The sequence below is a fragment of the Brachyistius frenatus genome, unplaced genomic scaffold (assembly GCF_029030835.1).
Source record: "Brachyistius frenatus isolate BFR_SWC_R1_liver_20210118 unplaced genomic scaffold, ASM2903083v1 Contig_32, whole genome shotgun sequence".
NCBI lineage: Eukaryota > Metazoa > Chordata > Actinopteri > Embiotocidae > Brachyistius > Brachyistius frenatus.
Window position 1 is genome coordinate 3,637,351 of NW_027210631.1, and position 21,056 is coordinate 3,658,406.

At 41.0% G+C, this 21,056-nt stretch overlaps 1 protein-coding gene across 3 annotated transcripts in view; it reads right to left on the reverse strand.

Moving 5' to 3' along the window:
• LOC138621833 (anoctamin-4-like) overlaps window positions 1-15,168 on the reverse strand; it is a 46,094-nt gene extending 30,926 nt beyond the window's left edge. For 2 of the 3 annotated variants that reach the window (XM_069700166.1, XM_069700167.1), the window contains exon 1: window positions 610-1,370. Coding sequence is in view for 1 of the 3 variants with exons in the window: in XM_069700165.1 (XP_069556266.1) it covers window positions 2,668-2,892; window positions 12,432-12,506; window positions 14,849-15,071 (523 nt within the window). In the remaining 2 variants the exon portion in view is untranslated. Of the gene's footprint in view, window positions 1-609; window positions 1,371-2,667; window positions 2,893-12,431; window positions 12,507-14,848 lie in introns of those variants that run through there. The other variant, XM_069700165.1, reaches the window with a different exon arrangement.
• Between the last annotated feature and the right edge of the window lie 5,888 nt (window positions 15,169-21,056).

Here is a 21,056-nt window from a genome sequence, read left to right on the forward strand (position 1 = left end):
ACAACGTGGTCCCTTGCGTAACACAAGCCAACCTGGAGATGACAGCTCACACTGAGAGGAGAATAAAAGATTGCAGAGGGAGACGGAAGAAAGATGGGAGATGGTGGGGGTGTGTGATGTGTTGCCAGGGGGATTCAGTCACTTGCGAGGAGAGATTGTTCGTTCCATCTGGTTGCACCCATCATGCCCCGGGGCGCATGTTCGCCCCGACGGCAAACAGTGGAGATTTCACACCTGCCGACCTGCTGCCGTTGCCGAGACGATGTACGGTTGCCGCAGACACACACTTACACATACACACACTCCTCACAGAGACGTGACCCGTTTCTGTGTCTTACAGCTGATGCATCATGGAGGATGAAGAAGTAGAGTGTATGAAGAAATGTGGAATTACAGCCAAGTGAAGGGGGGCACAGCTCGGGGAGAGAGTGTGTGTGAAGGTCAAATGCTCGTATGGTCACCGGGAGCCGCGAGTGAGAGATGAGGCAGCGTAAAGGGGAGCGCGAGGAGGACACGGTGACACATGAGAGAGATCACTGCAGCAAAAAAAAAAACATCCACTCGGAAGAACAACCTGCCTTTGCTTCAAGACAACTTGACGACACTCACCGTGTGAAGGTGGGCAGAGGTAGAGAGGCAGCTTCACCCCTCAGAGGGGAAGAGAGAGGAGGGAGGGGGGGAGGGCTTCCCAGCCAAGCCGCAGGAAAATGCCAAAACAGCCTGACGACTCCTCCACAGACACACACACACAGCGATCACCCCTTCTCCCCCTCCAGCCCCAGCGTGCAAATAACCTCGCTGAGGGAAACAAACAAACACGACGTCCCACGAGGGAAACCAGCATCCCCACTTTTTACTCCTCACCCCTCATCACTGCAGCGGTCGGTCCAACATCACCACACACACAAACACACGCGCATGCACTGGGACGCATCGGTCATAGTGGAGATGCTCAAATCTGGCAAGCGGAAAAGCTCTCAAAAGCTGTCAAAGATCCTCTCTGACGGAAAACAAAACAAAACACAAGCATGAGCAGGATGTTTACAGCGTGAGAAAGAGAGCGAGAGAGAGGGAGAGAGAGAGAGAGAGAGAGAGAGAGAGAGAGGGAGAAACAGAGAGAGACAGAGAGAGAGAGAGAGAGAGAGAGAGAGAGAGAGAGAGAGAGAGAGAGAGAGAGAGAGAGAGAGAGAGAGAGAGAGAGAGAGAGAGAGAGAGAGAGAGAGAGAGAGAGAGAGAGAGAGAAAGAGAGAGAGAGACAGAGACAGAGAGAGAGAGAGAGACAGAGAGAGAGAGAGAGAGAGAGAGAGAGAGAGAGAGAGAGAGAGAGAGAGAGAGAGAGAGAGAGAGAGAGAGAGAGAGAGAGAGAGAGAGAGAGGAGGTGTGTGCCCCTCATCTGCATTCATAATCTGGATTCCCCGGCAGCCAATCAGAGGTTAAGCTCCTATGACAGCATCCAATCAGAGAAATGGGCTGGCTGTGGCGGTGTTGCTGCAGCCCAAAACAATGACAGTTGGCACTTATGTCAGTGTGTACCTCTGATGGAGACTCAAGGGCACACACACACACACACACACACACACACACACACACACACACACACACACACACACACACACACACACACACACACACACACACACACTCTAACAAGTCGATATTAAAGGACAGGTTCACATTTTGTACTTGTCTATCCTGACACAATAGAAACATGCCCATCTCTAAGGCGTATTATTATTCTATAATGCTAGAAAGCAAGTAAATAAAGTAACAGACGATTGATTAAACGCTTTGACCAAACATGTGCAAATCATTAAGCAAAATTATTAAGTGAAACAGAAACTGCGGTGCAGGTAGGGATGAAATTGGGTGAGAAACAATCATATTAAAAAGGTGACGTAGTTGAAAACATGGCAGATTCATCTGAAGATCTTGCACTACAGCACACAGGTGTTTTCAGATGTGCTCTCCTCTGCAGAAGCACAGAGAAAATAAAAAAGAAGGATTTGAATCGCAGCAGCCGTTCAAGGAAAGCAGACAAAAGGCACGTCAAGCTGACTTCCATTTGAAATCGCAATTAGCTCCGAACTGTCAGAAACCAGTGGGACCCTGGTCAGAAGCCAAGCGACTCACTTATGCACAACAAACTGGGGGTGCAGAAAAATGTTTTCTGGTGCTCTGGACGGATTTGTCATAATAACAGAAGGCGGTTTGTTCACTAAAGGGCGGGTGAGCACTGCAGGGATGAATGTCTGCAACAATGAAGCGTGGTGGTGGGTGCTTACAAATTCAGTATTACATGCAAATAGAGCTGAGTACTTGATCAGATTCTCTTCAGTACTGAGAAGCGCAGGCAGATTCTTCATCAGGCCGTCCCATCAGAAAGATGCGTGACTGATCCTAAATTCCTTTTGAAACATGACAATAACCCCAAACATACATACAGAGTCATAAGGAACTGTCTGAGTGCTGGTATGGCCCCCACAGAGCCCTGATCACAACATCAGACAGTCAGTTTGGAATTACATGAAAAGGTTAAGAGACATTATTGACAGCTGCTGATAACAACTTTGCCACATGACGACACATTCGGAACGTTTCACTTTTCAAAACTTTAACCTCAGGGTTAAGACGAGTGTAGCATGTGTACTGTGATGGCACTCTACATACTTGTGCTGCTGTCACACAGCGTCTCCTGACTGGCACTGCAGGTGGGCAGCGGGGTGATGGACAGCGATGCCGGGCAGGACACCGGCTCGAGGTGCTCGCTGACGGGCGGGACGGCGGAGGCCTCGGAGTGAACGCAGTCCGGACTGGGGAGACTCCCGCCGCTCGGTGGGAAAGGACTCTTCCAGTGGGAGAACCCAATGGCCACTTGACCCCCGAGGTCAAACCCTGCCAAAGGACCACAATCAGAACAAAGAAAGAATCTGATATCAAAGATGACACTGAAGAAATCCACTTCTCATTATATTGTTGCATTTCCTATCTGGATCTCTGGCCTCTGTGCAGCCTCTTTGTAATGCCGATCGATAAATGACTACAACAGCAGAAAGCAACACAGTCATCTCCTCAGCTATGTTGCCCTCTACTGGTGGAAACTGTCAACATCAAACGTCAGCAGACATTTCTACAGTTATACTGGGTCCTGCTGTCACAAAAAAGGTGATTATGAAGAGCACTAGATCTTTATGTTACTGCTTCAGCAAACTAAATAGTGATATCTTGCATGACAACATATACAGCCTGGCAGGCAACAAAGCATATTCTTAAAATCAGAAATACAAAAGCAGACGGCAGAAGCTGAAATGACACGAAAATGATTATTTCTATTGAAATGATTCATCAATAATTGCATATTTCCAGATGGATGTCTGGTGATGAGAAAGACGATGAAGCTCCTCAGCTTCCGCCTGTCAGCCTCAGTTTCTGCTGCTCTCTCTGCACCAAGAGGACCAGCAGACTGCTGAAACAGCTCGGCTTGCCTCTGGCCTTCGATTTCTCTTCATCAGGCTTCCCTCTCTGTTTCACGAGACCTCGGAGACTGGTGAAGCAGCCCAGTTCGGCTCCGGGCTGGCAGGTGTCTGAGGCCAGTGTCTTAAGAGGTGGACGAGCCAAACATGGCTGCCAATTTTTTTCATCTTCTTCTTTAAAAAAATCAACACTGACAAGTGCTTTTCTCCTCTTCCTCAAAGTGGTGTTTGCTTTTATTGAAGTCACAATACCATTGTGAAAGGGTTTGTTCACTTTGCAGTTATCACTACAGCCTTATCCATGTATCTCAGTTAGTTTGTCCATGTTTGCTTATAAATTAAGCTCATTAACCTTGGAAATGGTGTCTTGACCAAATAGAATCACAGCACAAGACCCAATCACTGTTTATCTGCTAATGAAGGCTTCAGTATGTGTCTGTAAACTCAGGAAAATGTCCAGTGGGTGGAGCTTGTGCTCAGAATGGCTACTGCATACATTGCTGGGTAAACGTTAAATGATTAAACATTTTCAAATATCCTCAAGGCTGCACTAATCAACATGCACAAAGTGTGAAATGTGGTAGGTGTCGCTTATAGTCACAAATTCGTAGACAATTCCCACCAACCTCTGTTGCCCTCCAACCTCTGGAGCACTTTAGAATTGCTCAGGTAATTGTTGTGGTTTTATGGACCATAACTTAACAGTTTTGGTTCCGTTTCATATTTATCAGCACCATTTCCAGATTTCAGAAAATAAGGAAAAGAAAAGAAACCTCTATTGAATGCTTCCTGCCCAACAGTAAATTACAGACAAAGAAATGTTAGCAGGTAGCAAGTGAACATACAGTAGTGGAGCATTTATCTTGTCATTTAATTCTTGGCAAGAAAACAGAGGAAGTGTATTTAGGAACTGTTAAATTATTTCTTTAAGCAAATTAAAAATGTTTACGTCTATGCAGGCTTTTGTTATAGTTGCACCATTGCAGCATAAATCTTATGGATAATTTTAGATTTCTTTTACTGTAATTCAGCCTGATATACATTTTTCAGTGTTTCTGGCAACTTTAAGATCTCAACACGTAAGTTGATTAAAACTGATCCAGTTGTATTTTGCTTACAAGATTCCAGGTAAGACACCCATTACTCAAACATACAGGATGATTCCTTTGATTTATCTATTTCTGCTAACTTCCCGTACAGATGTTATGTAACACACCGGGGGGCAGGTGGGACCAGGGAACACTTCCCCCTCCCAGTCCTGCTGTCCTGTGAAACAGAAAGCCCAGCAGATTTCAGAGGTACATAAGCAATGAACAAACACAGCCCGATCAATAACAGCGAAGAGGAACGCCTGGCAGTCTCTGAGCCTCCCAGCTCGCTCCTCGCATTCAGCTAGAAGATAAATTCTTACGAGGAGGGACGGGGGAAATCTGAGCTTTACTGTACATCTCATCTCAGCTACTTTACAGCCTAGAATAAAGGGGTTTTCACAAGATGGAGTGTGACCGCGTTGGGCCGGGCGTCCCCAAAAATATTTGTGCTAAAGTCAGCACTTGTAACAACTAGAGCAGCAACAAGTTGTTTGTTTTCCCAGGAGGAGAACTCGTCAGGTACAATATATTTTAGCAAGGAAAGTCAAATTGCTCTTCTGGAAATAATAGGAGGGAATTCTTTGGCTGGGTGAAACTTTGAAAACAAAAATAGTAAAGGAGTAGCCTCCAGTAAATAATTACAATAAAAAGTTGCAACATTTATAACAGTCTGTGATTTACAGTCTAATTTTGTTGTATGGATTAGGTAGCACAATACTCACTATAGTTGCTACTGGACTTCAATGAAAACAAGACTATGGGGAACAAAGAAGTGAGCCTTTTAGAGGAGAGGAGAGTATATTTGTATAGGTACCTCGTGTAGATGCAGTACAGCACTGAGAACAAAGGTTTTGGGGTAATCAAGTTAACAACCTTGTTCTCATAGTGGCATTACGGAGGATAAAAGGGAGAAGATTTAACTAATTTCACTCATGAATAACCATTATTGCAATGTGCAGAGCTGCATCCACACTACAGGGATTTATTATTACCTCTCCTATTTCATGGTATGATTCTGGAAAAAGGATCAGTACAAAACAAAGCAATTTGTCATGGACAGCTCACATTACTGACCTCTATGATGGAAATAGCAGGAACGGTTGGATAAATCATATTGCAGTCTCATAGTCGCATCAGTTACTTTTGCAGGATGGGGTAACGCAACTCAAAAAGATGTACATGATTTGAAGCTATGGGTTTGAAATAGGAGTGAGTGACTTGCAACAGTCCAGAAAGTAATCCAAATGTTTTAGATTACAATGTTCAATAACTACACCAACAGAGAAACCACATAAATGTCACATAAGTGACCACATTAAACATGGGAAACATGGGGTTTTGGGACATTTTCATGGTGTAATGAGCGATGCCCATTTAGATTCCCATTTGAAAAGGTTTCCACATATTTTCCTTATGTTATCATATGATGCAACATCTTAAAAAATGTGTCTTACATGTGATCACATGTGTCCCATGGAGAAAACATGGGAAATGCGTTTTTTTCTGTTAGGGTACTAGCTGCCGTTTTTGACTGACTTTTTCCCTTACTATCAAACAAAGCTGCTTATTTTGCAGTACTTACCTGCAGCTTTAGTAAGGGCCTTTCTCTTATTTTTTTTTAGTCCCCCTCCCTGCTCCCTCTGCTCCACCTTCGCTTTTCTGATTTTTGTTTCACTAGGTGACTTTCCCTAAACTGTTAGCGGTAAAGAAGCAGGTAGAAAGCTGCTGCTGTGAGCTGGTCAAGCTGGTCAAGCTGATTCTTTACAGCAGGCCAAAATGACACTCAGGTGACCAAAGTCCTCATGCTCCCGATAGGCTGTCTGTGTGTGTCCATGTGGGAGTGTGTGCGTGCTATAGGTCTATTTTATAAAAAGTAGGTCTTTTTACTAGTGTTGATATTCCCATCTTTTATGTTCTAATTCTCAAACGGACATAACATTGTAAAACAAATCGTTCATTCAGTGTCCACAAGCAGAGAATATTTCAGCAGGTTGATGGACAAATGCCTAAAAAGTTTCTTGTTTGACAAAATGAGCCAGCAACCAGAGGCAGCTTCTGTGCGTTTGATTGGACAGTATCTGTATGTTGCTGCTACACTGACAGGAGTTTGTGGCTAAACAATGCTTTTTGTTTTAAGGCTGCAGCAAGTCATGGAGTCACATTAAGGTGGTTTCCTCGTTAACTTTATTAAGCCAATAAACTAGCTTAAAAAAAACAGCTGGCTATGCGTTTACTGGCACTTTAAAAGTAATGGCCCTGGAGTTATGAAGGCAATAGAATCACATAATCATAATATTCCAGTCGAGTTTTGACCAACTAATATACACTAGGGAGGCTGATGGACTTTCGGACTTTCAGAGATGGACATTATTTTTTATTAAAACCACAAAATCAGTGTGTAGTTGCAGAGCTCTGACAGGTATGGTTCAAACAGAAACGTCATCCAGTAAACAGCCGTTAACTGAAAGTAGTTTTTTGCTTTTTAATCAACAATAATGATTGCTTTGAGACGCCGATCCTCAACATCCCATAAAAGTCACCTGAAAAGGAGGGAGGCGGAGGGAGTGCTGTAATCTACACCTGGCATGTGTCCGAACGACCTCTAAAACTCACATTGCGAGGACATAGTGTGTTCTAAGCAATATGTATGTCGCAGTCATCAGAAAAAAGTGCCCCCGTGGCTCTCTGAGGAGAGCGAGGCCCAGATATGTAGCCCCTCCACATCCTGACACCCTCAGAGGTAAGGAAACAAATGCAGGTGCAGGTATCTGGGCCACGTGCTGCACTCTGCAATAACACGTTTGAGCTGATTGTCTGCAGAAGACTACCCGAGGAAGTCCTTTCGGTGGACGGAGAGTCCGAGAGTTTCAGTACTTAATGTGACTCGGTTGGTTGATGCAGAAGTTGCAGCAACAAAGCAGTACTAGTGCTACACATACGTAGGAAAATCAGTCATATAATATTTAAGGTAAAGTACGCGTGCTGTATTAAAGGTGTTTTTGTAACATATAGGATCAAAACTAAGTCACAAAAGGGTGAATAACATTACAAACCTACATGTGTGCAGTAATCGTGTTGGATGTACCCAACTACATGACAAGCGCTGCTCTTTCCATTAGAGAGTATTTTCAATCTTTGTACGGTTTACACATTAAAAAAAATATACATTTGTTTAATGCAGTGAATTCAATAACTAGTTGGACAAGGCCCTTCACGCAAGACTCTGAATCAAGTTTTGTGATTAATCAGTCTTGCTAATTAACCTATGACATTGTGGCTTAACAGTGAAGAGGATGTAGAAGTATTCCACAATATCTTCTTGGTAAAAATGGTCCAACAAAATCTTTGCTTTGGTTGAGCTTTGGTACGGTTGTAATGTTATTTAACCAGAGTACTGTAGTGTCAGGCAACAGTTTGGACAGACCAGCTCATTTAAGGGTTTTTCACTATTTCTACAATTTTCTACTGTGTAGAACAACACTGGAAACAACATAACTATGGAATACTGAAATTTGTAGGGAACAAAGAAAGTGTAAACAAAGCTAAATATGTTTCATATGGAAGACTAATGGTAATGGGAAACTCCCTTCCAACGTGGTCTCGCATGGAGATAGCTGGTGTAGGATTGAAACAAGCTTGTTCTGACTGTGTCATCCAAACAATTATGAAGGCAAGAGTTTCATACTGTAGGTGTTTCAAATCACTCTTGAAGACAGGGTTAAAAGCCTCTGGTAACATGGAGGAGTGAGATGCAGGAAATTGCACAGTTGAGGATCTCTCCTCAAAGTCACTGTACTTGTTTGTCCTCAGGAAAAGTGAAAGGAGCAGCTGCTTTACCAGCAAATCACCAGTCGAAGTGATTGTCGGTCAGATTATCTGTTTTTAAAAAGGTCCCACACAAGTCTGGAAAATTTGAGCATGTATCCTTTCTCATATCAAAAAATCAAACATATCACAGACGAAAGGGTTACTTAGAGAGCGCAGACCTCCGCCGATCCTAATAGCCACGCCCTCTTCTAAGACATTTAAATCTGCAACTGCAACCATGATTAATATCAGGATTCCAAAACCAAACCAAAACTATTGGTTCTCCCCAATGAAACCACTGTGCCCATTTGCTCCATAATGACTGCTTGCTGTATGAGGTCTGAGCAAATATCCATGAATGTACATAGTTTGTAATATGGACTCATCGTGTTTCTAGAATTGCCCGTGTTTTGTCGCTTTTTCTGCCATTTGCTGGATGGCATTTAAAAGGCCAAATGCCCTATCTCACGCTGTTAATGGAAGTGACAGTCATTCTTGGATCCACCCTGTCATTTGCATCAGCTCCAAAATCCAGTGGGTTCTTTCTTGGCCCATACCTTCCTTCAAAGTTTAATGAAAATCCGGCATGTAGTTTTTTCTATAATCCTGCTGACAGACAAACAAACAAACAAACCTCACCTTAGCAGAGAAAACAAAAATAAGGTTTCTATGTGTTGAGTTGTGGCCACGGAGGCAGCGCTACAGAAATTTCAACACAATGCATTTGATTATTTTTCATGTTATCCTTCACTTCATCTCTACCTCAGGGTGAAGATTAACGCTGTCTATTAACTTCACAACTGCAGTACATTTCAACAACAGTGGAGGTGGATGGAATTAATGCAAGATTATAATCGATTAGAACTTTTAAGAAGCCACAGTGATGCTGACTTGTATTTTCCTCCCAAAGAACGGCCACGACTTTTAAATTACAGGCAGGGCACTAACTCTTTTTGATGTCAGAGTGCAGGGAAAGACAATATATCTTTCCCTTTGTAAAACCAACAGGGTGAGTCTCAATGGTCCAAAGCTGTCCCTCGCCACTTCGTTAGTTTTTTTTAAATTTATTTAGCACAGAGAGAAGAACACCTGCATGCAGCAGCAGCAGCAGCAGCCTGAGCTGAACTCTGAGCTGTCACAGCCTATAGCTCCCACTAACCACACAACGCTGGAATATTCATCCAAAAAATGTCAAAAAGCAAGGCCTGGATATTGCAAATGGCAGGAGCTTGCAGTTTTGTGCGATGAGAATGATTTCAGACAGCTTCGTCAACAATGCACCATTTACTGTCAACATCCCCTGACATACGAACAAACTTTCATGTCAGGAGAAATCTTTTTATTTTCCTACTGCTTAACAAATCCTACCTTTTAGTTCCCCCTACATCTGTCCCTGCTGTCAAAATCTGAACGAACGAACTAGAGAACAATGTATTTCGGTTAATCTTGGAGTTTCTGTGGTAGAGTCCTGCTGCAGGTTTGCCCATTTCCAGGGTTTAACTGGTCAGGCTGAGTGGCCAAACGTTTAGAGAAGCATAGCTAACTTTTTCTGGTGATTATCAACTTCAACAGTAAATGGGTAAAATAGACATGTAGATTTTGATCAGTTTAATCTAGACCACAGTTCCTTTTGGCATCATAACTTATAAGGCATATATAATATTTGAGAGTCAGTCCAGCAATAAGATTATTTGTTACTTATTCTACAGCCTAACCAACCAGGTGTTCATTGCTCTTAACAAAAAAAGTGAAAGTGGAAAAGCTGTGCAAGTACATTCTCACACATGTGCATCCACTCATCAAAATCTCCACAGGATACTTTAATAATTAGCCAATCATACTTGCTTCACAATTGAATGAGTTGACCTGACATAAGATATGGGATCAGTGTTCATTTAGATTAATACCACAATGGTGCGCAAAACAGAACAACAATATGAATGTATTTCATCATTGTCCCATTTAGCACTGCACCAGTCTAAAATGTCTGCTCTGAAAGTAAACATTCTTGTTTGACTGAGCTGATAGCGGCATACCTCTTTTCTCTGTGCTGACCGGCCCATGAAGTTCAATGATGTTATGTAAATCTTTTTGAAAGTGAAACGTCCTGTAGGGTGAAGCCATGGTTACTGCTGTGTGCCTACAGTGTGTGTGTGGTTTGGACGGTTAAAAAGTGTCTCCATGGAAGGACCAACCTTTCCTTTGGTTCTGTGCAACTCGATTCACATGAGGTATTCTGATAACAAACAAATAGCTGGAACGGGGTAAATCTAACACATAAGCCATATTGAGCAACCTGGTATCACGTTAAAGCACGTAATCCACCTGCCAGGCCACTAAAAGGGAGTGTGCCAGTGTCACAGCTTGGCTTCAAAAGGGATCAGAAACCATTTGCTTTGGGAAAATAAAACCATGTGCTTATTGTTAAGTAGCAAAACTGCTTCGATAAAAAAAGATTTCTTTAAACCTATCCACACTGCTTTCTCAGGGACTATAAACAATGACCTTGAGTGAAAGTAGACTGTTTTACCCATTAAACCACACAGACCTTCTTAAGCTGTGTTCAAAATGGTGTACGTACGTGCTAACTCTCACTATTTGGAGTGCGCAAGAGCGTTCAAGCCAACAAGTATGGAAACATGCAGTACATTATAAGTACCCAGATGATGAACTCAAAAAATAAATTGAGTGTGAAACGCTGGACACTTTCCACACACAACAGTCGCCATCTTGGCTACAAAGCAGAAAGGGAGGGACCATCGCCATTAAGTATTTTCAAATTAAGGGTGACTAAGAAAGCTGCAGCTGCTGCTGAACACAGCACAGAAGTATTTGTTTTTCACTAACTATCACCATACTACTCTATTCTACTCTACCATCAGTGTGTTTATTGAGTGTGTTAAACAGAAGGCACTAAAACACGTACATTTCTGGGTAAAATAATTAAAGCCAGCATATAGGTGGGCAGGTGATGCATTCAAATGTTACAGCATTTTCCCATAAGTACAGTATGGCAGTGTGCAGCTTCAGACGAAACAACCCTGTCGAAATTCAAGTACGATACAAGTAAGAGTCCTAACATGTAAGAGCACTGTTTGTTAGGTTAGTAAGGGAAGTAGGCCATTTGTAACAAAGCTTTAGTATTTTTTTAGGACTTGAAGTTGTCAAATGACTTCTGTCATATAATGGTCATGTGACATATATCTACAGATGTGTCTTAAACCACATACTTCACTTAGTACACTTACATGTTAGTACACTTACTTGTGTACTGCATGAATTTCGACAGGGTAGTGATGTCTCAAATCGCACACTGCCATTCTGTACTTGCCGGAAATGACCGTAACATGTGAATGCATCACCGGCCAAAATATCTGCCTGCTTCATTTACTTATTTTGCCAAAGAATGAACATAATTTTGTGCCCTCTGTTTTACACATAATTAGCATACTGATGACTTATGTCCAACAGCAGTATAGTGGCACTTCGTGAAAAATAAACACTGGGCGTGTACAATTTGTATCGGCATAGTAAAGCTTTCCCAGATTAAAAATGGGTGATCCCTCCCTTTTTGCTACGTAGCCTTAATGGTGATTGTTGCAGGTGAAAAGTGTCTCATGTTCTATGCTCAATTTGTGGACTGTTTTCAGTTCACCAGCGGGGTACTCATAGTACACTGCGTGTTTCCATACTTGACTGTGTGAACACACTTATGCACTCAAAACCATGAGTGTAAGCAAACAAGTACAAAATGTGAGACACAGCTTAATGAGGCGAGGCTAATTGTCACAATACTCGCTGTGCTCTAGTGAACTGGCCAAGACACTATTACACACTTTATGTGGTACCTGGCTGTATTGCGCTACAATGATAAAAAATAATAAATGAATTTCTACAATTACAATAACATTAAATATATATACTTTAAAGCAATAGCAAGCTAATAGCGTCATACAGGGTTTCCATTTTTAGGAATGTATTGGGTGCTAAATAATGTCCACATGAGAGCTAAACATAGAGGATTTTCTTCTTCAACAAAAAGTCTTAAACAAATTGCACTTACCAATGGTGATCTGACTGACACAGCTGTAGAAGGTTCCTGAAGAGACATTGTAGCTGCTACTGCTGGGCTCACGGTCTACGGCAGGAGGACAGATCACACATAAGATGGAGGATTTTATCCTAAGCAACTTACATGACCATTCATGTTTTGACAAGCTGGCCACTGGTTGGTTTTACAGCCATTGCTTTTGTAATGTATGGCAAAAAAAAGTTGTTTTTGATTCCCAAAGTACCATATATCTGTCTACTAAGCCACTGCACCGTGCGGTTCTTGAGGGCTTGAGAAACTCCATGACCCTGCAGCGTTACAGGAACCACTCTGAGTTACACAAAGGAGGAAAATAAATTGACCTTGGAAGAGTTAAGTGAATAAGATCTGTGAGTTTGGCAGCTTTAGAGGCTCACTCTATCAATTGCTATATAGAAGGAATAGAATCACTGACTGCAACAGAATGCTGCAAATTAAATTCATAACACCAGCAGTGTAATGAGCCCATAACCCTGGAAGACTAACAGGAAAGAAAATCCTTCACTAACCCACATAATCTTTACGAAATCTTGCCCCAAACCCTGAGAGAGTCTGTAGCACACACTAACTTGAGTTTCTGATAACTGCTGGATTTATGGAGTGTGATTGAACTGGCGCGTTGCACATTGCATTTTGTTTTTACAACTTTTGTGGAACTAAAAAGTGCAGTAAAATAAAACTACATGTAGTATCATAATTTACAGCATTGAAGAAAATGGTCAAATGTATTTTCTAGACCGGTAATAAGTTAGCAGCCTTAGCACAAACTATTAAAATTAAACCAGCGTGATTTTGTTGTTTAATTGCAGCCACTGCAAATTTGTGATGAACATTAGCATTATTTTGGAGTTATGTTTCTAACTAACTGGTGATGTTGTTCAATATTTACTTTCCTTTTCGCTATGTTTTGGTCTCCACCAACTCCTTAGAGGGCATATTTTGCTGCTAAATGCTCCACTTTGTCCGCCAGGTAAATGCTGACTTGGCTGTTTGTTGCTGGGCAGGTAATGGAATGTAAGTTTATCAGAGCTTTTTCAAACAAAACAACAGGAAATTGAAGCAAAATCTTAAAATTTGTGAGCTGCTGAATCGAAACAAACAATTTGATTATACAAAAATGGGGGAAGCACAAATTTTAGTAAGAATTCTCTGTTGGTTCGTCACTATAAACGACATCTTCAACATACTCATTTGATCTATTGGTAATATTAATATCATTTAGTCCCACAGCATGTATGGTATAAAGTCAGAACTGCAGTACAATGACATAAAATTACCACAAAAATATTAAATCGTCCCTCACTGTTGTCAACAAATTAGCTGATATAGTAAGCACTGATTCAATTTCAAGCAGCAATAATTGGGGCATAACTTTTTGACTAATGCTGGAGTTCAACCAAACTGCATTAAAACACGACATGCCTGTGTACTGCTCTCTTAACACCATCATAGAAAGTTAATAACTCAATAACAATGTAGCCAGCAGTACATATACAGGATTAACAGGTTCCAAGGTCAATTAAAAAAATAACCTTAACAGTGGAAACTGAAGTCCTAATATGGAACAGCAAACTATTAGGGGAGATGGAGGTCAAATCATTAATCTGTCTCAGCAGAGGAAAAGATTTTCTCTGGCACTGCAGTCACTGCTTTGCTTTGGACTGAGAACTGAACACAAACCCTTCTTTAATTTAACAATTAGGAGAACCGTTAGAGAGAACTCGTATTTCCTCTCTCGTCTAACACCTACAGCTGCATCAAAAAAGAGCAACTGCAGCACAGTGCAGACATTTATCACTGACTGGGAGTCTTTTTTAGCTTGAGCACTCCATGTTTGGAGATAATGCTGCAGGTATCATTTATTTCCAAAGCTATGGGAAGTCAGCACGAGGACTTTGCAAACCATACCAGCCTCTGAGCAGCTTCCAGCTACATCCATAATATATCATCAGATGAATGAATAACACCACAGTAAAATGTTCATTGAAAAATAGCACCCATGCTCTGATACAGTGCCTCAGATGATCATTTCACCCATAAACATTTGAACATAAAAAAGTATTAGTGTGTGGTTGGGATGGGAGTTTCTCTGGTATGAGCTACTAAATACAATTATATTTTTTTCCGAGGACCCTGCACCCCACTTTGAAAGCTACAGCAAAAAAACAACCCGTGGACAATTTTTTTTTTTTAATCAAATTTGTATATCTGTTGTAATTCATTATTTCTAGAGAGAAAGAGGTGTTCCACTACGTCTCTGAGTTGATTTAGCACCCTCATTTCAGCACATAAATCAGGACACAAATGATTAAACAGTATTAATCAGAGAAACAGACAGTGTGCATTTTCCTTTCTTTTCTAGCCCCACATGCTGCATGTGATGCCTTTACCTGTGGACCCGGAGGAGAGGCGCGTCGCGATGGCGCGCCGCGGACTGCGCGGGCTTCCCGGACAAACCCGCACCTCTTCTTGACATTGCAAACAGAAGACCTGGTTGTCCGGATTTTCTCCCGCCTTGCTGCATCCCATGTGTTCGGCCCCGGCCTGAATTTTCATACCTGTGTTGATCTGATGGACCAGTCGCATGTCGACTCCTGCCTCATGATCCAGCATCCTCCTCACCGGCCGCGGTCGCGCTTATTACGCATGACTTCAGCGTGTGAGGGCAACAACTTCTACTGTACATACAGCATCTTTAACTCCACCCACTGTGCCCCTAATTTGAGCTCTGTTTACTCCGCACCGGCTCACCTCTACTCCATCATGTCAGCTTCTCTCGGCTCGTGCAGCGGTTGATGTTGCAGTCTTTACGCACGACTGCAGGCGTCGCTGCTTCACGTGGTTGATGAAGTCGCAGTGTCAAGTTCCAGTGGGGATATTTGTGATACCAAGATAAAGTACTCACAAAACAATGTCTTTATTAAGTACCATAGAAACTATTGAAATCCCCAAATGATTATTGCTGTAAATCCAAATGAATGAAAACACCACAAACTAATTTATATGTATTTTAGCCTATAACTTCCTGTCGGTCTATTGGACATGAGATCAAATTAGAGACCAATCACAACAATACGTTTTCACAGGTTCTGGAAGGGAATTCTCTGAATCAGTCTCATTAGTAATGGGGTTTTGTTGTTTTTTGTTAAAAAATGTATTTGTATTTTTCTCTGTGCTCTTGGCTAGCTCCAGTTAGAAAAAGGGTGATGTCACACATTCACCCATGTACCAATCAGGATTTCACAATATTAGAATCATAATGTGATGGCAGTTAGTGTTTGGTCATGAAACCACAACCACACATTCCTCATGAAGTAAATAGCTTATGTGTTTAAGTGTGTGTTAACTCTTATTTAATAATACAGAGGAATAAATACAGTTTAAATCACCATCAGGAAGAGCCAAACATCAGATTTTGCAGACACAGTCAAACAAACAGTCTCTGCAAACTAATTAAGTGGCTGAACCAGATGAGTTTCCTGCTGATTCCTCACTGCAATGAAGACAGGAGAAGATAGTAAAGTGCAAAATCTGAGCCAAACTAAAGCACGGCTAAATCACTCCAAAAACTATATGTATAATTCTGGCTTCCAGCCTCGGCAGAGCACTGCTGAGTAGTGCGAAAGCCTTTGAGGGAGAAAACACTTTGCTTGAGGAAGTCCCTCTGGCTCAAGGGAAATAGCCCAGATCTGTCGAATAATAAGTCAGCTACTGCAGAGATCCTTAATATTGTCCCACATTCACAAGCAGACCGTAGAGCATGCTCAGCTGAGCGAGGCCCAATCTGCTGCAGTAATAAAGCGATGTGTCAGCTTCTGTGTGTTCAGCTTTAAATCATCTCAGGGTTTACATCTAACATTGTCATCATTGCTAACAACGATGATGTGGGTGTTTTCATACTGTGTGTGTGTGTGTGTGTGTGTGTGTGTGTGTGTGTGTGTGTGTGTGTGTGTGTGTGTGTGTGTGTGTGTGTGTGTGTGTGTGTGTGTGTGTGTGTGTGTGTGTGTGTGTGTGTGTGTGTGTGTGTGTCTTATTAAGGTGGTGTGACAGAGTTTTAGCAGTCATCCTCATCAGCCACGTAACAGCGTGTATCAGCCTGTCTCTGGTTTTGGTGGGGAGGGAATGGTATTGGGGTCATGTGTTGCAGACTTCAGGCTTTTGAGCTCATATATTCTTTTTGCTACCTCATATTCAGCAACACTTAAAAGCAGCACACCTCTTTCCTTGGGTTTCTATGTTGAGATTTAATAATTATGAGATTCATAATTATTAATAATAAATGCCAAACCCTCCAGCTCTTAAATAGGAAATGTTCGATATTTTTCCTTCTATGTGTTTTTCATTAAAGTAAAAGATCAACACATAAACATTGCACATATAACACAATGTTTTGTTTTACACATTTCATTTTTTCATTTGATTTGATTTTGGCATTTCAAACATTCTGTAGTAAAAACATGTTTCGAAGTTTGTTTTTAGTGTTTTAGTGTTTTGTGTTTTGGTGTTTTGTCTTCATAGTTTCATACCTGTAAATGTCAGCTGGGTTGAATTGGTACATGGGTGCGGTTAGGAACATGAGTTACCAATAGGATGAGGTACGTTTATTTTGTCTGTGAGTGTGATCTTAGCTGATGTGCTAAATGTGGTCATTAACCTCATATTGAGTATCTGGAAGTCAAACAATTATTATTGCATCCCTCAGGCAAAGCATTACTAGCCAAATGATTCCATCTCCAAGTCTTTTAAAGTAGACTTAAAACTATTCAACAAAATAAAAATCAGTTTTAAAACTTTCTGTCATTGTCACAACTGCAGCCAGACATCATCTTGCTCAGATTCCTAATGTTTCCCGTTTCCCCGTGTTTGTTTGTGTGACTCTGAATATTTGTCTAATGTGTGCCGAGCCATCCTCTCCTGAGTCACAGCTCCGCCTCACCTGCTCCTTATCACAAGCGACAAAACTGCAGTCAATGTACTCATCAGCCTCTTCTCCTGAAATTATCTGGTTCTTCAACAACTCTGTCCCAGATGAAGTCACGCTAAGTGGTAGTTTTAGTCTGTATGTACCTTGCTTAACTTGTCTTTTTGTTGTGCCCTTGATTGCAACATGTTCAGTCATCAGTTCCTGTCTAGCTCGCTCCATTTTGTTAAGTTTGATTATATAATGCAGTTCTTTTTGTTAAATCCCTGGTGTGCTTCGTCTTTGCTATTTGCTGTTTCCTGTGCCCTGCATATGCAATAACCCACACACCCATACGCATTCAATTACTGCTACCAGGAGTCCAAAAAAGAACATTGCAAAACATCTAACAAAATAATACATGCCAACATTAACAGAAATAGCTCTGACAGTAGTAACTGAAATATAATACTCAGACTCTGCTGTTGTGGTTAGAGAAGAACATTTGTTTCTCAATAGTCTAAAAACAAGACAGTCAGTACTGGAACCCGTCAGCCATGCTTAGGTTTATGAATGACATTAGAAATGTCAGGAAAAAAACAAGGCTTGTCCCACCCTTTAACTCTACAGGCTCTATTTCTATGGCACAGCACAGATCCAGGTGCATTGGCATTATATGTGAACCCAGCTGCGCTGCGCTGGGCAGAACAAGGCATCAGAAGGTGTCCTATTAAAGATGTGACCGTTCAGTGCTATTTGGGTAAAATTAGGTCAAATCGAGCCTGCACTTTGGCACCTCAAACCAGGTCTAAGAGCAGCGCAGCCCGCGGAGGGCTATTTACGTGGCTTCGGTGAACAAAAGCCCACACGAACAGAACTATTCAAAATCCCACAGACAGGTTTAGCAGATGTCCTATGTTGAGAGTTGCATTTTATTTCATGTTTGAAGTTTCTCTTGTACAGAGCAAAATTGACCTTTTGAATCCACAGATTGGTGTTGAAGTGACCTTACATCACACTTTGCAGAATGCCTGCCCAAACCAGCTTCTGTTGACACGACCTTAACTATTGTTTCCTGTGTGATACACCCATTTTGCAAGATTGAAGGAAGCTAACAGCGTCACCTCAACTACAAAAATGGGACAAAGACGGGAGGTTGAACAGCTGGCTCCCTGGTGCAGTCAGAACCACCTGGAGCTGAACTCGCTCAAGACTGTGGAAATGATAGTGGAGTTTAGGAGCCCTTCACTCAAGGCCTTGTGAGATACAGGTAAGATAAGTCACTCCCTGGGAAAAACAAAAACAAAATTATATATATAGATTGAGTTAAAATGAATGTACAACGTTGAATGATAACATGTTGCAAAAGTTAATACTTAAGTTCCTCCTCAACATATAACGTCATGCTTGTACATCCCAATGTGTCATCAGCTTCCCTATGTGTTATTAGACTATCTTTTTACAGGACAGGTGAAAGTCTTCTAAATCAATGGAATGCCACTTTCTTTCCAGCTTCCACGCATTTGCTAATTGTACAAAGACGATTGGCTCTTTTGGTTCACAAGTCTTTTTCAGAGGGGCAACATTATCAAGTGTCATGCACCAAAAAGCTGCAGTGTTATCAATGAGATGATCTACTTTTGTGGGTTTACGTTGAGGTAGCTGCTTTCCACTGTACTGGCACATGCATTGAAGTAAATAATGGAATCGCTTCTTCAAATATGACCACAGCATTGTTAGAAATACACCAACGGTAATGGAATTGTTTCCAACATGCTGTGAAGTCCATTATTGTGTATTCAAATGTTATTTAAAAATAAAAAAGTTATTTCAAATCAATCTATAATTTCTGACACTGAAGAAGTTTTCTTCATTTTTGATATTTGACGCATTGTACAACAATACTGAAGACATCAAATGTAATGGATTTTATGTAGTAAATGAAAAAAATGTTAAACAAGCCAAAAGAGGTTTAATATGGTGGTTTTGATCACAGTTTTGCCTGCCATTGCTAATATCATGACCAGCTTTGTGTGGTAGTGACCTAGATGGGCTTTCAGTTAAGTGGTATGACTGGCTAAAGTTAAATGGTTGAAATTGCATGTCTTTTTAATGCTTTTGAGAGCATCAGTTGTTTCATGAGGCAATGTTGGTATATAGAAAATAGCTCCATTAAACTACTGCAGTCATCCATATTATGACAAGAACCACTCAACTAAGGAAAGAGACACAAAAGTCCATCAATACTTTAAGACATGAAGGTCAGTCGGTTTGGAAATGTTTAAGAAGCACTGTCTCAAAACCATCAAACACTGTGGGGAAACTGGCTCTCATAAGATCCAACCCAGGAAGGAAAAGTGTATTAGTGTTGTCAACCCTTGAAAAATTGTTTTAAATAAACAGCACATCAAATTAGACCCCACACCAGTCCTTCCCAGAGTTCAAGCAGCAGACACATCTCAACATCAGCTGTTAGGAGGAAACTTTGTAAATCAGACCTTCAGCATTTTTTCTTGAAATGACTCCGCCGTTTCTACAGCACGATGACAGTCATTATTGCAGATGACAGCATTTAACCAGAGAACATCACTGGAGAAAACGTCCAACATTACATCATGCCTCCAGCACAGGTACACGCTCATACTGTAATTTATTACACAAACATACATTCAAAACTTTCCCTTCAGATTTCAAACTTATGCAATTTAATAGTGGTTATAAAGTATTAACCAAACTTATATCAGGTAGATTAGTGACAATTCTACCATATTTGATACATATCAATCAATCAAGGGTTATTCAACATATACGTACACCCAGAAACAAAAACAAGTACTTTTTGGCATAATACAACACTTCAAGACGCATGATGTGTACTTAAACTGTTATTGTTTTTTGATTGAAGTGTTGACAATATTTTCCAGTTAAGATTATCAATTTCCCTTTAAGTTGTTTTTGTAATTTATTGTAAAGAATATGATTATTTATACCATGTATATTAATTTCTTGGACAGGGTTTCCCTCTTTCCCAGAATCTGACTGTAATTTATTGACCGCCTGAATTCAAAATTCATATTTTTGCAGAAGATCCTTGATTCTAACTTGGAAAAAACATTCAGTTTGTTCTATGTTGCATTTTGATAAATAAATCTAATCAAAACTAGAACTAATATGATTTGATTGTTTGATTGAGAAGATGCTCTCTTGTGTAACTATGAACTTAAAAGGTGGAGAAAATGGCCAGTAGCCATCTTACTTCAGAATATTTCAGAAATAATGGCAGATCAAATGTAATTAGAAAGTAAGAAAGAATAAATTGCGTTGAACTCTGCCAGTTTCACTGTGCTCCTCGGAATATTGCTTGATTATTTTGTAAAGAGGTTTATACAGTGTTAAGTTTATTCATATTCTGACAGTCCATCTGAAAATAATCCCATCAAAAAGCCTCAAAAACCAGTATGTTTGGGATAGTGTCTGTTTGATTGACAGGCCTGTGGTGCAGTCAGGTTTCTGCTATAAGTAGGCGAATGCTGTCTCACTTCAGGATGTTTATCATCCTTTGAGCAGCTCCCTCTAGAGGCAGACAGGCTTTACTGGTAGAGTTATTGTTTAAATGTGTCCTTTGGACTATTCTTGATAAAACAAAAAATAAATAAATAAAGTTTGAGTTTGTATTCAGCTGAACATTGAACTTTTCT